General features: G+C 53.0%; 5 protein-coding genes across 5 annotated transcripts; 4 read left to right on the forward strand and 1 right to left on the reverse strand.

Annotated features, from left to right (window-relative positions):
- Window positions 1–180: 180 nt before the first annotated feature.
- On the reverse strand, window positions 181–4,906 carry PLC1_2 (Phospholipase C; the record flags this gene model as incomplete). Its single annotated transcript, XM_036769746.1, has 8 exons — window positions 181–275; window positions 325–879; window positions 931–1,443; window positions 1,500–1,659; window positions 1,715–2,010; window positions 2,063–3,023; window positions 3,074–4,812; window positions 4,867–4,906. 8 exons carry the CDS (start codon window positions 4,904–4,906, stop codon window positions 181–183), a joined length of 4,359 nt encoding a protein of 1,452 aa, XP_036635591.1.
- Window positions 4,907–7,174: 2,268 nt separating this feature from the next.
- Window positions 7,175–10,111, forward strand: PC9H_000084 (uncharacterized protein; the record flags this gene model as incomplete). Its single annotated transcript, XM_036769747.1, has 3 exons — window positions 7,175–8,533; window positions 9,277–9,600; window positions 10,034–10,111. The coding sequence occupies 3 exons, from the start codon at window positions 7,175–7,177 to the stop codon at window positions 10,109–10,111; spliced, it is 1,761 nt and encodes a 586-aa protein (XP_036635592.1).
- Window positions 10,112–10,352: 241 nt separating this feature from the next.
- PC9H_000085 (uncharacterized protein) lies at window positions 10,353–12,572 on the forward strand (the record flags this gene model as incomplete). Its single annotated transcript, XM_036769748.1, has 4 exons — window positions 10,353–10,661; window positions 10,713–11,748; window positions 11,804–11,961; window positions 12,009–12,572. The coding sequence occupies 4 exons, from the start codon at window positions 10,353–10,355 to the stop codon at window positions 12,570–12,572; spliced, it is 2,067 nt and encodes a 688-aa protein (XP_036635593.1).
- Window positions 12,573–13,462: 890 nt separating this feature from the next.
- PC9H_000086 (uncharacterized protein) lies at window positions 13,463–14,032 on the forward strand (the record flags this gene model as incomplete). The annotated part of the gene is made up of 1 exon (XM_036769749.1): window positions 13,463–14,032. The coding sequence occupies one exon, from the start codon at window positions 13,463–13,465 to the stop codon at window positions 14,030–14,032; it is 570 nt and encodes a 189-aa protein (XP_036635594.1).
- A 312-nt stretch (window positions 14,033–14,344) lies between these two features.
- Window positions 14,345–15,536, forward strand: PC9H_000087 (uncharacterized protein; the record flags this gene model as incomplete). The annotated part of the gene is made up of 5 exons (XM_036769750.1): window positions 14,345–14,692; window positions 14,750–14,852; window positions 14,902–15,097; window positions 15,162–15,426; window positions 15,480–15,536. The coding sequence occupies 5 exons, from the start codon at window positions 14,345–14,347 to the stop codon at window positions 15,534–15,536; spliced, it is 969 nt and encodes a 322-aa protein (XP_036635595.1).
- Window positions 15,537–19,442: the final 3,906 nt, after the last annotated feature.

Consider the following 19,442-nt stretch of genomic DNA (forward strand, 5'->3'; position numbering starts at 1 on the left):
AATTCATTCATATACAATACATGGTGCTATGGAAACAGACGTCAGCCACAATCGTGGTCTAAGATAAAGAACATGCAGAGAATAAGTTAGTGCGTTTAGATGGACTTGCGATAGACAAAGTAGGAGATAGACAACGATAAACAAGGAGCAAAGAACATAACAAAGAAGAGAGTGGCAAAATCAGTTAGGTACGTCCTGGATTTCGATCCGCACAAAAAGCGTAGCGAACAGGAACTGCGATAGTTGGACGTCATGGAGGGGTATGTGTCGATAACCTACTCGCAGTTAGTGACTACTTTTTCGCTATAAAATCAGGGGACATACCTCGTTGCAGACTACCTAGAGAAGCACAGAATACGGCCAAAACCTCATCGTCGTCCCCACCTTTCCCTTCTTGCTTGACAGCAAACTTTAGGAATATTAGCTCCTTCATATCCCCTACGCAATCGAAGGGGAGCCGCAGTTGTTCTTCCCAGACAGGGTTGAATCCATTATGCCTCACGACGCTCGTGGCACTGCTGATCTTCCTCGCTCGGGTAGCCATAGTCGCGGTTGGTCCGCTCGGAGGAGAGTACGTCGGTAAGTCTTCAGCTGACTTGGACTGCTTACCATCGGCTTTGACTTGCGGCGAGGGCAAGAACGGCTGATGGGTCCAATCGGGGACATGTATAGAGACTTCAACGTAGGGATCGACCACTGTCTTGCCATCCTTGGGCCTGGGCAGTTGTTGCGCCGAAATGATAGTGACATCGAGGTAATGGTTGGTACGTTTGCTAAGGAGGTGCTTGTGCGCCGCCGAGCGCAGGGCTAGCGGTTTCAACACATAACCGCACCGCCCATTCCTTTGGAACATGGCATGGTTGATCATGAAACCAACGTCTGTAAGATCGGGTGAGTTGCTATCGAGCACTGGAAATATTAGGAACGAACCACACGTTTGCCAGTTAATAGCCACCAACTGGGCACCTGCACTCCAATAGCGATGGGGCTCGTAATTCGACGAATCTACGCGCATTCCTTTCGGATAAGTCCTGACGAGATGGGTGCGACAATGCTTGATCAGATCCATCATACCGCCCCTGCCCACGCCCCCAGTATCGGTCAATTTATCCGGGTCGTCGTCGTAGCCCCCGTAGGTCACCTCCTTCAACATCTTGTTGATTGTGTTTTCTGACAACGAAAACATATGTTCGACCGCATACTGTTCTTTCTTATTGATCCCACGACATTTCACGCCGACGGTATACACCAAAAGGGCGGCCAAAGCACAAGACATCTTGAGTTTGGGTCTCATCGCGGCAGCTGCGAGCGAGGAGCTGTTGTTCGCGCCAGAAGAGGATGAAGGCCTGATCTGGGGTGGTGAGGGAGCAGATGAAGATTTACCACGACTTCGCACGCGTTGGAGAACAGTGTCGCGGGCTCGCTGAAGCTCGGCGCCAAAGCCTGCCATGATAGACAAATTTAGTTTAGACTGACACAAAACTAGACGGAGGTTGTACCTTTATTAGAATCTGATGCCCGCCTCTTCTTCCCCCGATTTGGCGTATCGTTCAAGAAGACGTCGGACTCGGAGGCACTCAACGAAGAATACGATGTGTCTACTTCGGAGAAGTCACCATCGCCTAACGATCCATGAGTGGCCAGGTTCAAGTTCTTTGTCTGAGTAAAGAACGGAGTTCAGCTTGAGCTTATCCAAAGACAGGAGTGCTTATACCTTCAACATGACCTTTCCCTTCAGCTCCTCCGGACTTGGCAGATGCTCCAGCTTAGGCGGCCCATCAGGCGGCATGCGAATCAGGCTGTCGCCAAACTCCTCTAGCATGATATTCGCCATCATATCCTGCTGCTCCAGCGTCTGGATGTGGAGCTCCGCCGAGATGATGATCGGATATGGGGAGGCAACGAAGCCGTACCGCGCGATGGAGCGACACACGGCGCGCAACGAGACTTTGGTAGTGAGCGTCTTTCCGTGGAAGATCATCGGTTCGACGTCGCCATCGTAGATGTCCACTAATATCTAGGCTTCAATAAAAATCCCCAATGAGAAGGACTAGATACTTACCCTCTACGCTCCTGCAGCCACTGAGGAGGGCCCTGATATATCCTTCAGTAGTGCTAGTCCCCACGAGCTGGTGCCCCACGAGATATGTGTTATGCGAGGACGAGATGTAGTATTCAGGCAGCGGCCGGGTCATGTCCTGGTAGACCATCGACGTCCTGCTGAACAAAGATCGATCAGAGAAGGGTGTGGACGATGATTGCTCCGACCCCTCAGCTGTATGCGTGCGATCGGAGGGCGATCGGAGGTATTCAGGAAGCTGGTCCAACAGCGCAGCGTTAGCTGGAGAGAGGAGAAACGACGTGAAGGCAGCCAGCGACATCGTATGTGGGTGGGACGCCCCACCGGCCGCGCTCGCCTCTTCCTCATTCGGGGAATCAGCTACCGCCGTCGGGGACTCAAGCCGCGCACCCAGTACCCCATCCTTCGTAATACGCCGATTCTCTAAGCACGAGTACTTGTCGAACAGCATCCGCAGATCGTCGTCGCGAAGCGGGGATTTCTGCATGTCGCGCATGAAGAGCGTGAATGCACAAAAGTCGAACGCGTCTTCGGGCGGACCGTCCGCTGAGGGGTATGACTGAGATTTGTGCTGCACTAAGGAGGCGTGGAGGAGGCTATGCCGCGGGTGTTCGTGGTGGTAGGAGGCGGAAAGGGATCGCTGCAGGACGTGGCCGTCAGTGAATACGCTTCCTTCGCGTTCGCTTGTCGATTTGTCAAGTTTATGAGGGGACGCCTTAGAAGGGAGGTGGCGATGGCCGTGATGATGCGTATGCGTTGTAGCAGCGCGGTGCAGGAACTTGCTTTTGTGAGAATACGGACAACCCTCCAGATGTTTCCCGTCCCCAGTTGCCGCGATAACATGTTTATACAGCCTCTTCACCTCCGGTCTTTTCTTCAATAGCTTGAGGAACTGGCGAAACTCAGCGAAGGTGAGGTACGACTTATTGGCCTTGTCTGCTTGCTGAGGACAACGTTAAGATCATAAGTCATCGGAAAGACAGAAAGGCTCACTTTGAATAGATTCATCAGCTCTTCTCTCCCCATGCTTACATTCAGCTTGGTACAGAGGGCGAGGACCTCCATCCACTCCATCTTTCCGTCTCCCCTCCCATCGGGGTGCTTCGACTTGCCGACCTTTCCTTTCCCTTCCATCCTCAAATCGTCGCTACTCCCTACATCGCCTTCTTTCCACACGATACGCTCCCACATCGCCTCGCGCACCGCGATGTTCCCCAATCCGTTCATCAGCTCCAGCCGCACAGCGTGCAGTTTCCGCAGTGTATCGCAGAATAGCTGACATAAGTCTACGTCAGTGACTGGGGATGGCTTTTGGGGAAGCAGTGGGGGAGGGAAGAGGAGATGGAGGGACTTGTATTGCGATTGGGTCTTGTGGGGGAGGGTGTAGATGATGGTGAGTAAACGGGTGGGAGGCGCAGCGGGCGGCGATCCCAGCGATCTGGTGTGGATGGGTGCGGAAGATGGTGGAGTCGACGACACGATTGGAGGAGGGAGGGAGATTGAGTACGATATTGGTGAGACATTGACAGGCGCCGAAGACGGCGGGGTAGAAGACGTGACCGAAGGGGGAGACGACGCCGAATGCAACAACGCAGGTGCGCTCCTCGGCGAAGGCGGGGCGATGTCCAGAGCACCTGCAACTGCCGGTGCTGATTGGGAAGCGGTGTACGGGGGACGATGTTGACTTGGAGTATGGACCAGTGGGAATGTGGCGGCCATGGGGGAAGCAAGGTCGTGGTCGTCCTCCAGCGGTTTCCCCTTCGCGAGGCTGGCCATTGCGTCTGCGCCCATCCGGATTTCGCGAATCGCCTCGATGGGTATCACTCGGGCTTCCTTCGGCGCCGGGCCTGGCATGATCGGCGCACCATCAGCCCCCCTCCCCGCGTCGTCCACCAAATCCTCCCCGCTCTCGTACACAATCTGCCCCTGGTCCGGATCCACGCGCACCAACACGCGCTTGAGCCTCCTTCCGCTGAACACACTGCTGTTCTTTCCGAAGGGGAACGTGTCTAAGGGGAGATCGAACGTCCGTTTCTCGCTGAGCTTGGTGAGGAGGAGGCCGCGCTGTAGGATCGCGGGCACGGCGGCATCTGCGAGGAGCTGGTCCGCGACGCCGTCTGAAAAGAGCGCCTCAGACTCTAGGGTAGGGGGTAAGTCCCCATCGACGGTGAGATTGTGCTTCAGCGGAGGTGCTAGAAAAGAATCATTGGTAGGCGACGTGGTGGAATGCGACGTGTACTGGGGTAGAGGCCGCGTATCTAGAGTAAGGGAGTTTGTAGCCCCGGCGCCGCCTTGTGAAATCGCGACAGCTGCCTTTGAGAACGACGGCATGTGCGTTGGCTCCTCTGGAATTGTGTGCGAGTGGACAATGGTCGGCTTTGCCGAGACCGACGCCGTCTGATCTGATAGCGAACGGGTATGCCCAAGCCTCGGCGCGCGCGCGCGAACAGACGCATCTAGCTGTCCATGGTGCGCGGCTTCCGCATGATGTGCGTCCACCTGCGCGCCTGCCGAAGTCCCGCGCACGAACGCCTTGAAGAACTTCCTCTTGATCGACGCTCCCAACTTCTCTCCCCTCTTCCTGCTCGCCAAATCCCCTTCCCGCCCTCCTCCGCCGTTCGGGATGCCATGACCCGGCGACGATGGTGGTGAACGCGACACTGAGACAAGCTCTTCGTTTGCTGATGACAAGTTTGCTGCTCGTTTCAGAGAGCGTCGTCTCACGAATGTTCCTATTCGTCGCTGAGGTTGAGCACACACGCGCCCTGAGCCAATGAAGCACGCACCGTCCATGGTTGCCCCAATATCATTCTCCAGCGCCGTCATTGCCACGTCTCCAGCGTTCTATCGTTACACTCTTGCCAATGGTTTAGAGGACCGACCCCAGCTTGGCGAATGGACCACGAAGTTGGAAGACGACTGTCTGAGAATCGGCAATAACTTTAAATAAGGGCGGCGATGGCAGTGCTGAGGCGGGGTAAATGGAACGTGGTGGTTGAGGGCAAGTTTCTCATGGGCGTCCCTTTACTTATTAAAATATCGTCGTTGCAGGTCGTAGGAGACTGCCATCGCCGCAACGGACCGCAATGGGCGCTGCCGCAGGCGCTGACATTGAAATTTTGGCTTTTGGCGTCGACTGTGACGACCTCTGACTCGATCTCTCATGCGCTCAACGCACACGACATTTTCTGCCGAGTGAAACCATCAAATTTCGGGTCAGTAATATATCGCTGGGCGCAATGTTGGCGCGATGCGTAAGACAAGTGAGTAGTTCATTGGGAAAGCAGTTGTATGCGCTGCGACAGACAACGGGCAGAACGAAAATCGGGACCTTCCACTTATTCTAACTGTACCTTTCGCAGTGCGTTGCTGTCACTATCATACTCTCGCTGGTTTACTATGCATGAACATGAACAACACCAGAGATCAGGCGCCTAATCCACAACGCCAAGTTGAGATCAGAAAAGCCCATCATGATGCATGATGTCCGTCCTATCGCGGTCATCTGAACGAATCCTTCTTCGATTGGCCTCTCACTACGACTGGGCTCCATGCCGCGCACAGATATGCACATCCCTTGGGGAAAGCTACCTCTGGCATATCGGTGCATCACAACATTCCTCCAATCATCGAAGAAAGCGTCTTTACTGACCCACACAGTACCACCTGTAAACGCATTCCTGATAGCAGGAATACCTCCGCGCGCAACGCAGACTCGAGGGTGATTGGCTGTGGGGTAAATCGATTCCAAACGCTCTAAAGATAACAAGTAGAAAGGCTACCTTTGGCGGCGCAAGGCTTCGATAAATGGCTCGCCGCGTCTATTCTCAGTTATCACTGTCGTTTTTATACCGCTTTTCGATGGGGTGGCGGCACTAGTTACGTAGACTGCGATTGAATGCAATACAACAAGGAACTGGCGGGCCTTCCCGCCGCATCAGCCCAAGGTTGCTTGGAGCTCGGCATCGATTTCCGAAGGGATTTCCTTGGATGAGGCTAAGATGAGAAATTGCAGACATGTATGTTGGTGAGCGACGTACGACTTCGCGGATCAGAAAAGACTGGCAGGAGATGGTTGGTAGCCCAAAACCTTGCACGAGGGAGGACCACCCAGATGCAAGGGCGATCTCCATGGCACTGAGATACTGGATAAGATGGTCCGAGCGCGAGTACGTTCAGCTGGTGGGCCTTTAAATTTGACGTCTGGGATCATCGACGCCTTCCTTCCTTCCTTCCCCCTCCCTCTCCTCCCTCTCCTTTTCCCCCTGTTCTCCCTTTTTCACTAGCCGGTGCTCAGCGCCCATTGCTCAGTGATTTTATGATTGACTCGGACATCCTCGCCGTCGACATGTATCAACGCGGGTGTAGCGTAGAGATAGAGTTGGAGGTGACTCGAAACTGTGGGGAGGTCGTGGAAGCAGAGCGGCTCAATGCCATGTTTTGACAAGTCCGGTACCATGGGATTCAGCGGGATTGACAATATTCTTTTTCTGCCCTATCATTTTCCTCAAAACCAGGATTGGCGCCCTTGCTGGACTTACACATCTATTACTTGTTTCCTTCGCGTCCCACTTCTTCGTACTTTCATCCCTCATGCCCCTTCTCTCCAGGTCTTCGTTCGTGTTGGGTTCGTCTGCATATATTGTCTCGTGATATCCAAATTCACGAGCGCTGACTGTCAATTGGAGACACGGTGCAGGAGAATGGGATTGAGATTGTATCTTCAAACGCGCACGCACATTTTCATAGCCGCCGCCCACTCCTCACTGCACTCTTCACAGTAGGTGCTTGACAGGTTTGAATTGTGCCTCCCTTCGCAGCCCGCTAATTTCTGGGCTCCGTTTCGTCCTTCCATCAAATATTATCCCGTATCCCCGCCGTCTGCAAGATCCTCCTTCCTATTCATTTATTCTGTGTTCGTTGTAATTCCATTCGTCCAATCCCCCTCCATACCTCCCTTTACCTCCTATGAGTAGGTAATGTGACCGTGCCAGTCATGTGCAACAAACTCATGGCCGGTTCGCGCCTTTGAACTCCTGGCAGTGGCACCTGGACCGAACGTAACGTCGACACTCACGATTCACGAACACGGAAATGGGGGTAATCGACAACCTCCCCATCGAGCTCTTCAGCCTTGTTCTCAAGTACCTCGTATACCATGATATCGGGACTCCGGGGAATTATCAATGGTACGGCGACCCAGTCGTCCTCGACGTGTTGTCTGTCGCGCAAGTCTGTAAAAAGTGGCGGCAAATTGCCCTGAAGACGCCTTCGCTATGGACGACGCTGAACGATGTCTTGCATCCCTTTGTCATCGAGTACGCGTTGGAACAGTCATCGAACTTGCCTCTGAAGGTGTGCTTGGACTTTCGATGGTACTTTATAGGCTCGGACGATGAAGACAGCGATGAGGATGGCTTTGGCCACAACGGCGGTGATGAAATACAATGGCAAGCCGTTCAAAAGCTCGCTTCGCAGATTCCCCGCACTTCACACCTTGTTGTCCGATTCCATCAGGGGTATGCATATTCCTTAATCCCCTTCCTCTCGCAAGACGCCCCCCTGCTGGAGCACTTCGAGATCAATAATCAAGAGAATCCCTGGTCAAATTTCGAGCCGCTTATTCTCCCGCCGGCCATCTTCAATGGGAAGTGTCCATCGCTGCGCCACCTTGTCTTGCGTTGCTCCGAGATTCAATATGACTCCCCCATCCTGCTCAATTTGACAACCCTGATGTTGATTTGGTCGACATTGGAAAGTTCATCTCAGCTCCTCCAGATGATATCTAAGCTGAAATATCTAGAAACTTTCTATTTCACTGGAATGTTCAAAACGGAGGATTCTGGAAATTTGGGCACCGTCGTTCTGCCCAAGTTACGGCAGCTGTCATTGATCGATATCGACGACGCCGATGTATGCACCTTGCTGTTGACTCACGTCAAGTGCCCGTATGCGTCCCTCCGGATAATCCTCAGGCTGAAACCTACTGAGAACCTCGTAGACCTGTTCCGCGCCTGCAAGCGTTGGCTCTCCTTCCATGATGGCCATGGCGTAATCGATAACATAAAGATTGACGGTGGCCACGTCTGCGAAGACCTCCAGCTGGAAGGGTTCTCATCCACCGAACCGGCGTTTCGATTTAGCATCACGGTCTCAGAGGAAGTTGAGCCTGAAGATGTAGATTCGGACGACGAGGACGATGTCATTGAACTGGATCAGATCATTACGGTCGCCCTCTCAGAGCTACCACTCGACAATGTCCACACACTCCACTTCTACACCATGGTCCGCGTATCTCACCAATTCTGGGCGCGCATACTGTCTACATCACTTCTAAACCTACAAACAGTCGAAGTATGTCCGCTGTCGGCTCGCTATTGGTCTGAGATAATGGCATGGTGCGCGACCCGTGGCGCTACCCATAACTATCTCCGGGGCATAACGGAGGTGGTTGTGCGTATCATACCTGACGAGTGGCATCGCATCTCGTGGAACCTGTCCATTGTTCGCTCTGAACGGCAGACAGTAGCGTGGCCGATATCATTTGTTTATGAGCCGCTTGACTCAGGATTGCCTGATAATATGTATATTTTGTAAATTCGAGCTCCGGATACTTGCAGAGACCTTGACATGGTTATTTCCGTAGCTTACAATAGGGGAATGGCTATAAAGCCCACAATATATCGCAATAACCACGTGGTCACGTGTGACTCGCTCTTCAAGTACAACTAAAGGTACTTTCATTATAGACGTTGCTCAAGTTTGTTTTCTGTGGCAAGTGTCTATATACAAAGGGTATGAGCCTCGCACCTTGAGCGGTTCATCACTTACTGACTTTGACCTTCCCATGTTGCCCAACCCGCCTCATTCTCCCCCTCGCCATGCCAATACACCTGCAATGCACCAGTCTACGCCATTCGAGCGTAACGCATCAGGCTATAAAGCTCAAAAGGCTGAAGTCGTTGGCTTTCAAGTGCATAGAAAGGCTATGTGCCAAGAAATGACCGGATTCTGGGTCGGCCCGTGCGAGGTCGACAAGTTCTTCGAGCTAACAATGCCCCTCTCACTTTACAAATTCCTCGCACCTCACAGCTTATCGTCCGAATCTTTGGACATCATGCAGAAGCCTTCGCAAGGGGCCCCGTTACTTGAACATCTCGAAATTGATAGCGAAATTGACGACTCTCAGGATATAGGTGTTCTCCCTTCATAATGTCGGCCTTGGTCAAGCTGTCGCAGCTGGGCTTTTGAACCTCCCGCTCGCAAACGTCCATACACTGCACTTCTACGCCGGGTCCCTCGTTTCCGAAGAATCCTGGGCAACTGAATTGTCCAACTTGAAATCGCTCCCTAATCTACGGAGCGTTGAGGTGTGCCCGCTTTCGGCACTTCATTGGTTCGAAGTGTTTCCGTGGTGTATGAACTGTGGCGCTGACCGGTGCTTTCTGCATGGCGTCCAGGAGGTGGTGGTGTGGAGGTTTCCCAACAAGTGGCCTGCCCTCGGCGAGAATATGGGTGTTGTTCGTGACGCCCGGCCGGCACAGGGACGGCCGATAGTGTACAGATACGAAGGCGCAAGTTCGCAATTGCCGAGTAATATGTACGGATGATACAGTGCAATTGTATCTTTACGGAAACTTTGCTCAAGCCTTAATACAATATTTCTTACCTACGACGAATATATTCCGTTGCGCCTCGAAAGCCTCCAAGTTTGACCCTACACGTTGTTCGCCTTCCTCTGCAAGCGGACGGTCAAGCGCGAAGCTAGCCAACTCTGTAGCTTCTCTCCATCCTTATTACTGTTCTCGTCGCGGAAGTCCTTTCATTCCTTCCTCGCTATCTATCTCCCCTTTCTCACTGTCTCGCGTGCATTCTATGCATCTGTACTGGGATCATATTTACTCTGTCTGTATACTTTTTTACATTGCATTTTTATTCTCGCCCTCTACTTAGCATTTCGTAGGGACGGCCGCTCTTCATAGTCTTCGGGCCAAGCGGCCACCCATTGTGGCCAGTGGCCACTCGTTCTAAATTTGTAACCCCGCTGTAGCAAGAAGGCAAAAAAGGAAATAAACGCGCGGTCACGTGGGACTCATGCATTGTTCCGCCACAAGTGTGGCACGGCTTCAAGTGAAATTACCACAACCACCCATTTTCATTATCGGAGTCCGCCAGGTCGTTTCTCTGTGGCAAGTTTGTGCTTGCCTAGGCTATATAAAAGGTGTGAACCTCGCACCTGGAGCAATTCATCACTTACTGACTTCGACCTCCCATGTCGCCCAACTCACCTCATTCTCCCCCTCGCCATGTCAATTCTCTTGCAATGTACCAGTCTACACCACTGAAATTTAAAGCATCAGGCTACAAGGCCCACAAGATTGAGACTGCTGGTTTTCAAGAGAACAGAAAGGCTATGTGCAAAGAAATGACCGGATTCTGGGTCGGCCCGTGCGAGGTCGACAAGTTCTTCGAGCTTACGATGCCCATCGCTGCGGATACGCAAGAGACGCTTCCGAATATTAGGACCGACTTTTTCTCTGGACTCAAGCCAAGCAAGGAAAAAGATTTATATCCAAGGCTTGTAAGTTACTCTCCTTGTGTATGATGAAGTAGTAATGTAATCGCCATTCAGGTGGAATTTTGTGGAGAAGATAACGAGAATTTCCCTGAAATCAAGCTAGTCGACACCTCAGCCCACCCTGATCCGGATTCCAAACCTGGCGCCAAAGTCAGGCCAGATGTCTCCGGATACGATAACAACCTTGAGATTGACGAAAATGCGCCTACACGACTCGGAGATGCCCAATTTGGTGTCGAGGTCAAGGACACTCAAGTCGAGCCCTTTCATGACGGCGATAGGAACCTCGAAACAATCGACGGTGCTCCTTTCGAGACTAGTACGGACATAGGAAAGCAGACTCGCGGTCAACTAGTCACATATGCGGTCGAATTTTGCGGTCGCCAACATCGAACCCATCTCTTCCTCGTATACATTTACTTCCCCTTCGCACGCCTCATACGGTTTGATCGATCTGGCGCCCTCGTCTCAAAACGTTTCAATTTTACCAAGGATTGTACTCCGCTGATTCGCTTCTTCCATCGGTTCTCGAAGATGACCCTCGCTGAAAGAGGATACGACCCAACTGTGCGCGTAGCCAGCAAGAAGGAGTACGCTTATGCTCGTGCTCTTCTCAACGATTGGGCCCCGCAACACGAACGTCCTGTCTTCAAGATGGATGTTCACGACAGCAAAACGAATCGCATTCACCAGTTTCTTGTTTGGGGTTCCCTGGCTGATCCAGAGTCTCCGCTGGGCCGAGCGACCCGCGGTTATCCAGCGGTCGAAGTGACGAACGGGTTGCTCCCAGGCGCTCAACCAATGTTTCTCAAGGAGCAATGGCGTTCGACGGCTCTTGGTCAAGAGATTGATACCCTCCGAGAACTGAACAAGGAAGGAGTTCCTTACGTCCCGACTCTCGTATGCGGAGGAGACCTTCCTGGTCAGACAACGAGGACGCAGGACTACGTCAGTGAGATTGAGAGAAGAGGAGACAAGCCCATCGACTGTCGTGTGCACGTCCGCTTCGTGGTCTCAGAGGTTGGCTTCCCGATCGAGCGCTTCTCCTCGTCCAAGCAGCTTGTCCAAGTGGTGTATCACGCATTCCAAGGTACGCATGACATGCTCTGTGGTGACGCCGAACGCCAAACTCATACAATTCACAGCGCACAAGGTGGCGTACACGAAGTGTCAGCTGCTCCATCGTGATGTCAGCGGCGGGAACATTTTGATCCAAAGGAATGGCAATGGCTTATTGAGCGACTGGGATATGGCGGTGAAAGAAGAGGACATTCAGAACGGGCCGAGAGCCCACGAACGGACTGTAAGTTCTTACATCCTGGGTGTCCTTCGTTACTAATTCCATTACAGGGAACCTGGGCATTCATGTCCATTGCTCTGCTAGAACACCCGACACGGCGACACAGAGTCGACGATGATCTTGAATCACTCTTCTGGGTAGTGCTATACTATAGCCTCGTCTACCTCCCCCATAACAAACTCAGCAAACTTCCGAAGCTCGTCCGGCACATCTTCGAACAATACGAAGATGATGATGACGACGAGGAGGTGCTAGGCGGGGCAGGGAAATCACAAGCTGTACTGAAAGGCAAGTATGTTGGACGCCATGCGAACCCTCCTCTACGCTTCGCGGAATGTGAACCGCTTACGGCCTTCGTGGCGAAGGTGCTGTCATTGTTGAAGCGGGGTGGACTTGCTATAATTAGTGAAGACTCGGAAGACGAACCCTCTGATCCTCAACTAATGTACAAGGACATGGAGCCTATCTGGCAGGCAGCCCTGGATTCCTCCGCCTGGCCGACAAACGACAGAGCCAAGAACCAACTTTCGAAGAAAAGGGGAGCCCCTGACGATGAGCAAGAAGATGATAGTGAAAAACGAAAATCCAAGAAAGCGAAGACATGGAACGCTTGAACTGTACTCAATGTTGTATTCGTATATATTTATTGCTGCGACGTTGTAATATAACTATCATATTAGAAGAGGTACGCGAACATAGGATATGAGTTTTGAGTGGCTTGCCATTGCGAGCAAAAATGCCGCCCATGGTTGCAAAGCCTAAGACACTTTGCGTAGCTCGTAGGGCTTATAACCATAGTTTGCGTCCCTCGCGTGAATATGAATCCGTTCGAGAGCCCCGCGGTTGCGTGATTCCACGCGCGCACCGTACCATGTGATCATGATTCTCTGGAGTCTCTGGAGGGTGAGAATTCCCAGCCTATTCGTTTCCTCTGTACGCTGTTCCATGTCAGCTGTACCGTAGTACGTCGAACCAGTGTCCGCATTTCCCCCACTATCTCCCTTATATCCCTCCACGTCGCCGCCACAACAAGAAGAGCATGCTGAAATATGGGCCGATGTCCAAACGGACGCGACGGGGGCTACTGGCAATCGTGGAACCAGTAGAGGCAACTGTGAGTTCGAAAGGCACTCTCTTTTCATTCTTTCATCAGATGCTCGCAACGTGAGACTTACAGAGCAGTTTTGTTCTGCTTCGCTGGGCTGGGGAAAGTACTGACGACGCATTCTCGGTCGGCACTGACGAGATTTCACCTGAAATGAGGAGGGGAGCTGACCAGGGCAATATCAAGTATACAACAAGATATCAGCGAAACAGAACATCCTGAGCAGTTCGTTTGCCCCGTAGGCGACATCTAGTCTCCGAAGATCTGCTGACGACTCATGCGTGCGTTTACTAGTAACACCGGATCGGCTGACCAAATCTCATGGGAAGGCCCTGGCTTCAAGGTTAGAGTTTGGGCAAGAGTGGCCTTGCAGCGGCGGTGAAAACGGCGTCTACTACAATGCCAACGACATCAATATACATTGTCGGCCCCTCCTCTACTGGTAAAACGACGCTTTGCCGCGCACTTGCTGAGAAGCTTGGGTTGAACAGCGATGCGATCGTGGGCGAGGTAGCTAGAGAGGTGATGCGGAGGACCGGCTTCACAAGGAACGATGTCGGTCGGCTGGAGATGCAGAGGGCGATCATGGAGGCCCATCTATTGGAGGAGGAGAAGAAATCGGGAGCTCGCATACAACTCTGCGACCGTTCAGCGATAGACCCGATCGTTTATGCGCTTTTGACTGCAATCGACGAGCACGACGCAAAGGAGAAGTATGAGCGCTTGACTGACAGCGAGGCTTTTCAGCGCGCTCTCATGCGATATCGCAACGCCATCTTCGTTCTGCTGGCACCAGTCCAAGAGTGGCTCGTCGACGACGGGGTTCGTAATACGGAGAATCAGCTGGAGTATTTCGGGCTGTTCAAGAAAACGTTGGCTGAGTTGGACATTTCGTTTCATGAGATTGGAAAGGAAATGATGGGGCTTGGAGATCGGGTTGATCGGGTTTTGGGGATTGCTCAACTCTGAAAGGTGTAGTAGCACGTCTTTTCTACCGTACGCTCCTTGGAGACTAATGTATCATCGGTATAAACAGACGCACCGACACATTAATATTGATTACCCTCACCCTCCTGTCATGCGCTCAGAACAATGATCATCAGATAAAGCAAGGAAAGATAGCTGTTAGGTAACTTCTGAGATGGACAACTCCTTTCAGAACCTCTTCTTGCTGTTTATGCGGCTCTAATATTTGTTCTCGCACGCGTGCATCAATGTGGCCGTGGGATGTGATATAAACCTTGTGAGACCACTCATGAGTATTTGGTCAGAGTCGTGAACATGATGAAAGCTATCGTCCTCAGGTCAGATCCCACCAAAGACGACGCTGAATGGCGCTTTACGGTCCCTCCACGCGCTTTGACACCACCTCCAAACGCAAAGGTACCATACATCAAGGCTATCCAATTTACCGCCAATGCGATTACACTCCAGTTCGAACGCATGCCGATGAATCGCGTACTGAACGCGGACGACTCGTCGCTGTTCATCTTAGCGTCCTTTGCTACGTTGCGGTTCCCCGATGCGCATCTGGGCGATACAGCCGACTACATCCTACGCTTGATGACTAAAGGCCTGTTTCTCAACGACGTACAGTACCGGTTCTATCATCACAGCAACAGTCAACTCGTAAGTTCTTTCTTTTATTTCTTTTAGCGCTATGGACTCCCTGCTTACCGGACCTAGCGGAGTCGCAGCTGCTTCATGAGAGCCGCTCGGTCGGATGAAGAGCTTGATCGTCGAATCTACGCCATGGGGGATTTTGGGCGTATAATGAATGTGGCGAAGCGTAAGGTTGTACACCAAAACTTCTTAATATCAACCCATCATGTTAACAGGGGCGAAACGGATTGGCCTGCTATTCTCCGGTGCCGAGATCGACTGGCAGCTCGATCCACGTTACGTCTTAGACATCCGTGATATCAAGTCTGGCGACGAGTTGTTTTCGGATGGATGTGGCCTGATCTCGCGCAAGTTTCTTGTACAGCTGAGCAAAGCTAAGCGAATCATATTCAGAGGCTCCAGGTACACACCGTGTGTCATTCAGATCAGGCATGTGTCAAGTCCTGCCTCAAAACTGTCGCTCATCTATTCACAGGTATCGCGGATACAAGGGTGTTCTCATGCTGCATCCACGGCTCGACAAGGACGGGCAATCCCATGTACATTTCCGCGACAGCATGAAGAAATTCACCGCGACTAGTGATAACACCTTCTCCGTCGTCGGCTATTCTCAACCCTATGCCTTCGGACGACTCAATAACGAGATAGTCACTCTGTTATGGAGCCTCGGTGTTTCAAAGGAAAGGTTCGTTGCAAAGCAGGAAGCCTATTTTGAGTGGATTCGCAAGGCCTCTGAGGACGTGAGCAGCGCCATTTTTTTTTTTTTTTTTTTGAGTCCAATTAGCCTCCGTAGTGGCGCCGCCATATGTGGGAGGGTGAACATCGTACCGTATCTACCGCCTATGTCTAGTCCGTGCCATAACCAAGAGAAGTAGACCTCTAACCACTGCCTGGTGCCACCGTTGGTAGCGCCATGGCGGTTTACACCGCATAATAGTATGACTGGGGTACATAGCCCCGCGCATGTTGAATATAGTAGTTGTGAATTAGTAGAGGGTTATTATTTCCGCGCTCACTCATGCACGATCCGTCGTGTCTGTGCCACGAACCTCAGTATGGCTGGGTAGTGCTTGGTGTTCCCTAGGATCGTCGTTGCCGTCCCCGCCGCTCTTCCTATCTCTCCTCGCAGTGCCTCCCTTGCCGCTCGGTGCGCCGCACACTTTGCCAGGTAGTGGGTGACCGTCTCTTCATATTGGCCGCAGGCTGGGCACATCGGTGATGGGACGACTCCAATCCTGTGCAGGTGCTTGTTCAGCGGTGCATGCCCAGTCACCAATTGCGTGATGGTGCTCGCTTGCCGTCTAGTCATCCGTTCGACTGCTGCTTTGTGCCCTTTCGATGTCCTTCCCAATCCCAGTTCTGCCATCCTTCCATATCTCTCCGATCGCTCCCATCCCTTCCTTGCCCTCCTCTTCAGCTTCTCCTCGTACGCCTGGCCTGCTGCCGCCTTGCTCCTTTTGATCGCGTCCTTTTCCCGTAGCGGTGCTGGGAGGCTGCTTCTCTTGCTCACCCATCCCTCTGCCGCCTCCTTCGCTGCCTTATCTGCCCTTTCATTCCCTTCCACGCCCTCATGTCCCGGTATCCAATGTACTGTTAGTTTTATTCCTGCATTTCTCCTCCGCGCCGCCGCGAAGACCGTGTGTGCGTGATCAAGGAGGTAGCTCCCAGGTTTGGCTTTGCGCGACCCCATGCCTGTGATGGCTGCTTGATTGTCGACGTATATGCTCGCAGACCTGATTCCTATCTGCTGTCTGATCAGTTCCATTCCCAGTACTAATGCCGCGCACTCCCCGTTGTATACTGTGCAGTCCTTCTCTGCACCCAGTCTCATCTTGAGGATTCCTGTCGTTGCTCCGTCCCTAGTCATCACCGCCGCCGCCCCCACCTGCCCCTTATACCCAGATCCATCTGTGTATATCTTGACCCTTGTCTGGTCCCGTCCCTCCGCTCTCACTGCCTCTATCCTCGACCCTGCTATGACCGTTTTCAGCCTCGACCTCCATGTTGCGTCCCACCTGGTGGCTTTCACGGTCTCCACTCCTTGGATGTCCGCTTTGAAGTCGTTCATGAGGGCATGGAGTGGGGTCCGGTGTCGCTTTACGTCTTGCCTCGCCGCTCTCTTCACATGTTGGTGTAGAGGGTGCCCTTCAGGTAGGGTCGCCAAGCGCAGAGCTGCCCGGAATCGGTGTCGCTCCACCACCAGGTGGAAAGGGAGGGACCCAGTGAGCGCCTCCATCACATCTGTTGCCGTTGTGCACATGGCTCCCGTGACCATGATCATGGCCTTGCGTTGCGCCGCTGCGAGCTTGCGGACGATCGCCCTCTGCACCCGCATCCCCTTGGCCTTCTGTGCCTCCGTCGCCCGCCGCTTTGGTGGCGTCAAGTAGATTTCGGCACCGTAAAGGATCCTGGGTACGGCGATCGCTGTGTAGAGTCGTCCTGCGTACTTCGCCGTTATTCCAAACGACGGTCTCGCCAGTCTCGCAAACCTCGACATCCAATCCCTCCCCTTTGCCAATGCTGCTGCTCCCTGTTGGTTCCACCGTAGCTCTCTGTCCAGCCATATCCCAAGGAAGCGTACCTGTTCACTTGACGCTACTCTGGTTCCGTTCAGCACCAGATCCCTCCTTGCAAGTGGAACTCTCTTGCGGGGACGCATTGGGTGTGGGACCTTTTTCCGTGACATGTCCAGAAGCTGGAACTTGTCTACTCCGAACTCGCAGTTGTGGTCCCTGGCCCACTTGAAGATGCCGCGCCTGCCCGTCATGATCTCTCGTATCCTTGCGTGAGTGTCCGCGAATGTCGCTCCAGTCACAATGATTGCTGCGTCATCGATGAACAGTAGCCCGAGTTCGGTTTTATCTCCTTTAACCGTAGACAGTATCCCCGCGTTGTAGAATAGATATAGAATCACTGACATTGCATCCCCCTGATCGAGTCCGTTCGTCACTGGAAATGGGTCAGATTGGTAGTCGTCAAACGTGAGCCGTGTCGTCCGGTTCTCTAGTCGTCTCAGCACCCAGTCAGAGTATTCTCTTGGGATTCCTGCCATCCGTAGGTTATGTTCTAGCCTATCCACCGCAACGCTGGGGAAGGCTCCTTTCACATCCAGGAACAGGGCAGAGGCTACTTCTCCTCGTCTCCACGCATCCATCACTGTCTTCGATAGGAGGTGGATGGAGTCCATAGTCGATCTGCCTGGCCTGCCCCCAAAGTGGTTTGCCGGTAGTGCACCGGTCCTCTCTGCATGCGCGACCAGGTCATCTGCTAACGTGGCGTTCAGTACTCGTGCCATGCCATTAGAAAGGGTTACCGGTCTCCAGGCGTTAGGGATGGTGTAGTCCGTTTTCCCTGGTTTCTGAATCACCACTGAGTCGGTCTCCGCCCATTCAGCCGGGTAGTATGCCAGTTCGAATGTTGCTCTGTATAGTGTTCCTAGATGCGGCGTTAGCAGGTCCGCGCAGTGCGTGAATACACTGTTGGGGGCTGTCCCTGGCTTCGTTGCCTTGTATGGCGACAGACGGTGGATTGTAGTTTCTATCTGCTCATCAGTTAGCACCCGAAAATCCCATCTGGCCTCTGGGTACTTTGCATTCCTCGGGACCGATGATTGCCCAGGTGGCGGCGGGTAGAACAGCTTGTAGAACACTTTGGCCTTCTCCGGGTTGTCGTGAATATACTCTTCCTTTCTCCCCACCTTGTTCCTGAGTGTTGGCATTCGGAGCGCCCCTCCGTCCGTCCCTGGTCCGCCGACTATCCTCCCCGCCACAAAGACGGTGCTGCCATCTACGCCTTCAAGGAAATCGCGCCAGTGTTCCCGTTTCGCGTTTCTGATATCCTCCGATAGCTTGTTCCGTGCCTTCCTGAACTCTTCATGAATCGTGTGATTGGGTTCGTCGCGCTTCTGGTGCGACTTCCTTGACATGCGCCCTACCTCCTTGCGTTGTCGCCCCAGGTCGCTGTTCCACCACCGTTTCACGAATGGGCACGGTTTCGTGATGGGCACTATTGCATCCCTGTCTATCACCTCTTGTATCGCCTCTTCCAACGCCGTTCGTTGCCGCTCAAATTCCGCTATTGACCTCGGTTTGGCCGGCTGTCCAAGCCTGTTGAGTCCTTCTGCTAGCGCCTCCCTGAAAGCTGGCCAGTCAGCTGCCCTGAAGTTCTTGCGCGTTCTCACCTGGTTCCGTATCAGTTCGTACGCCAGCTCCGTCACCACTGGAAAGTGGTCTGTCTTTGGTGGCCTCATCTCTGGTTCTGTGTCGCACCGCACCACCATGCCTTGCATGGCTTCAGAGCACCAGACGTTGTCGACCCTCGTGTGGTTCTTCGTGTTAAGCGCCTGCAGCGTTGGCACCCCCTTCTCGAGCTTCATCACCATCCCGAATCGATCTGCGAGGTCAATGAGCCGCTCCGCCGCCTCCAGGTTGCGAGGCGTGAAGAGATGGTGGTTCCTCTCCTCGTCCCACATTGGGTGGTGTCGGTTGAAGTCCCCGGCCCATATCATCTGGTCATGGCGCGCCTCGTCGTTGCTTTCACGTTCGCCGGTGAGGAAGTCATCCACCGCTTTCAGGCTCCGGTCGTGCCTACAGTCGTTGTAGATGTTAATAATGCGAATCCAGCCTGCTGGTCCACAGTTTACGTCTACTCCTACCACATCAGGTGAGTCTATCTGCAGCAGGACGTAGTGGTCAGATGCAATCTCCGTGGATAATAGTATTACCGCTCTCGTTTCCTGCCGCCGTTCCCGACCAGT

This window comes from Pleurotus ostreatus (assembly GCF_014466165.1).
Source record: "Pleurotus ostreatus strain PC9 chromosome Unknown scaffold_1, whole genome shotgun sequence".
NCBI lineage: Eukaryota > Fungi > Basidiomycota > Agaricomycetes > Agaricales > Pleurotaceae > Pleurotus > Pleurotus ostreatus.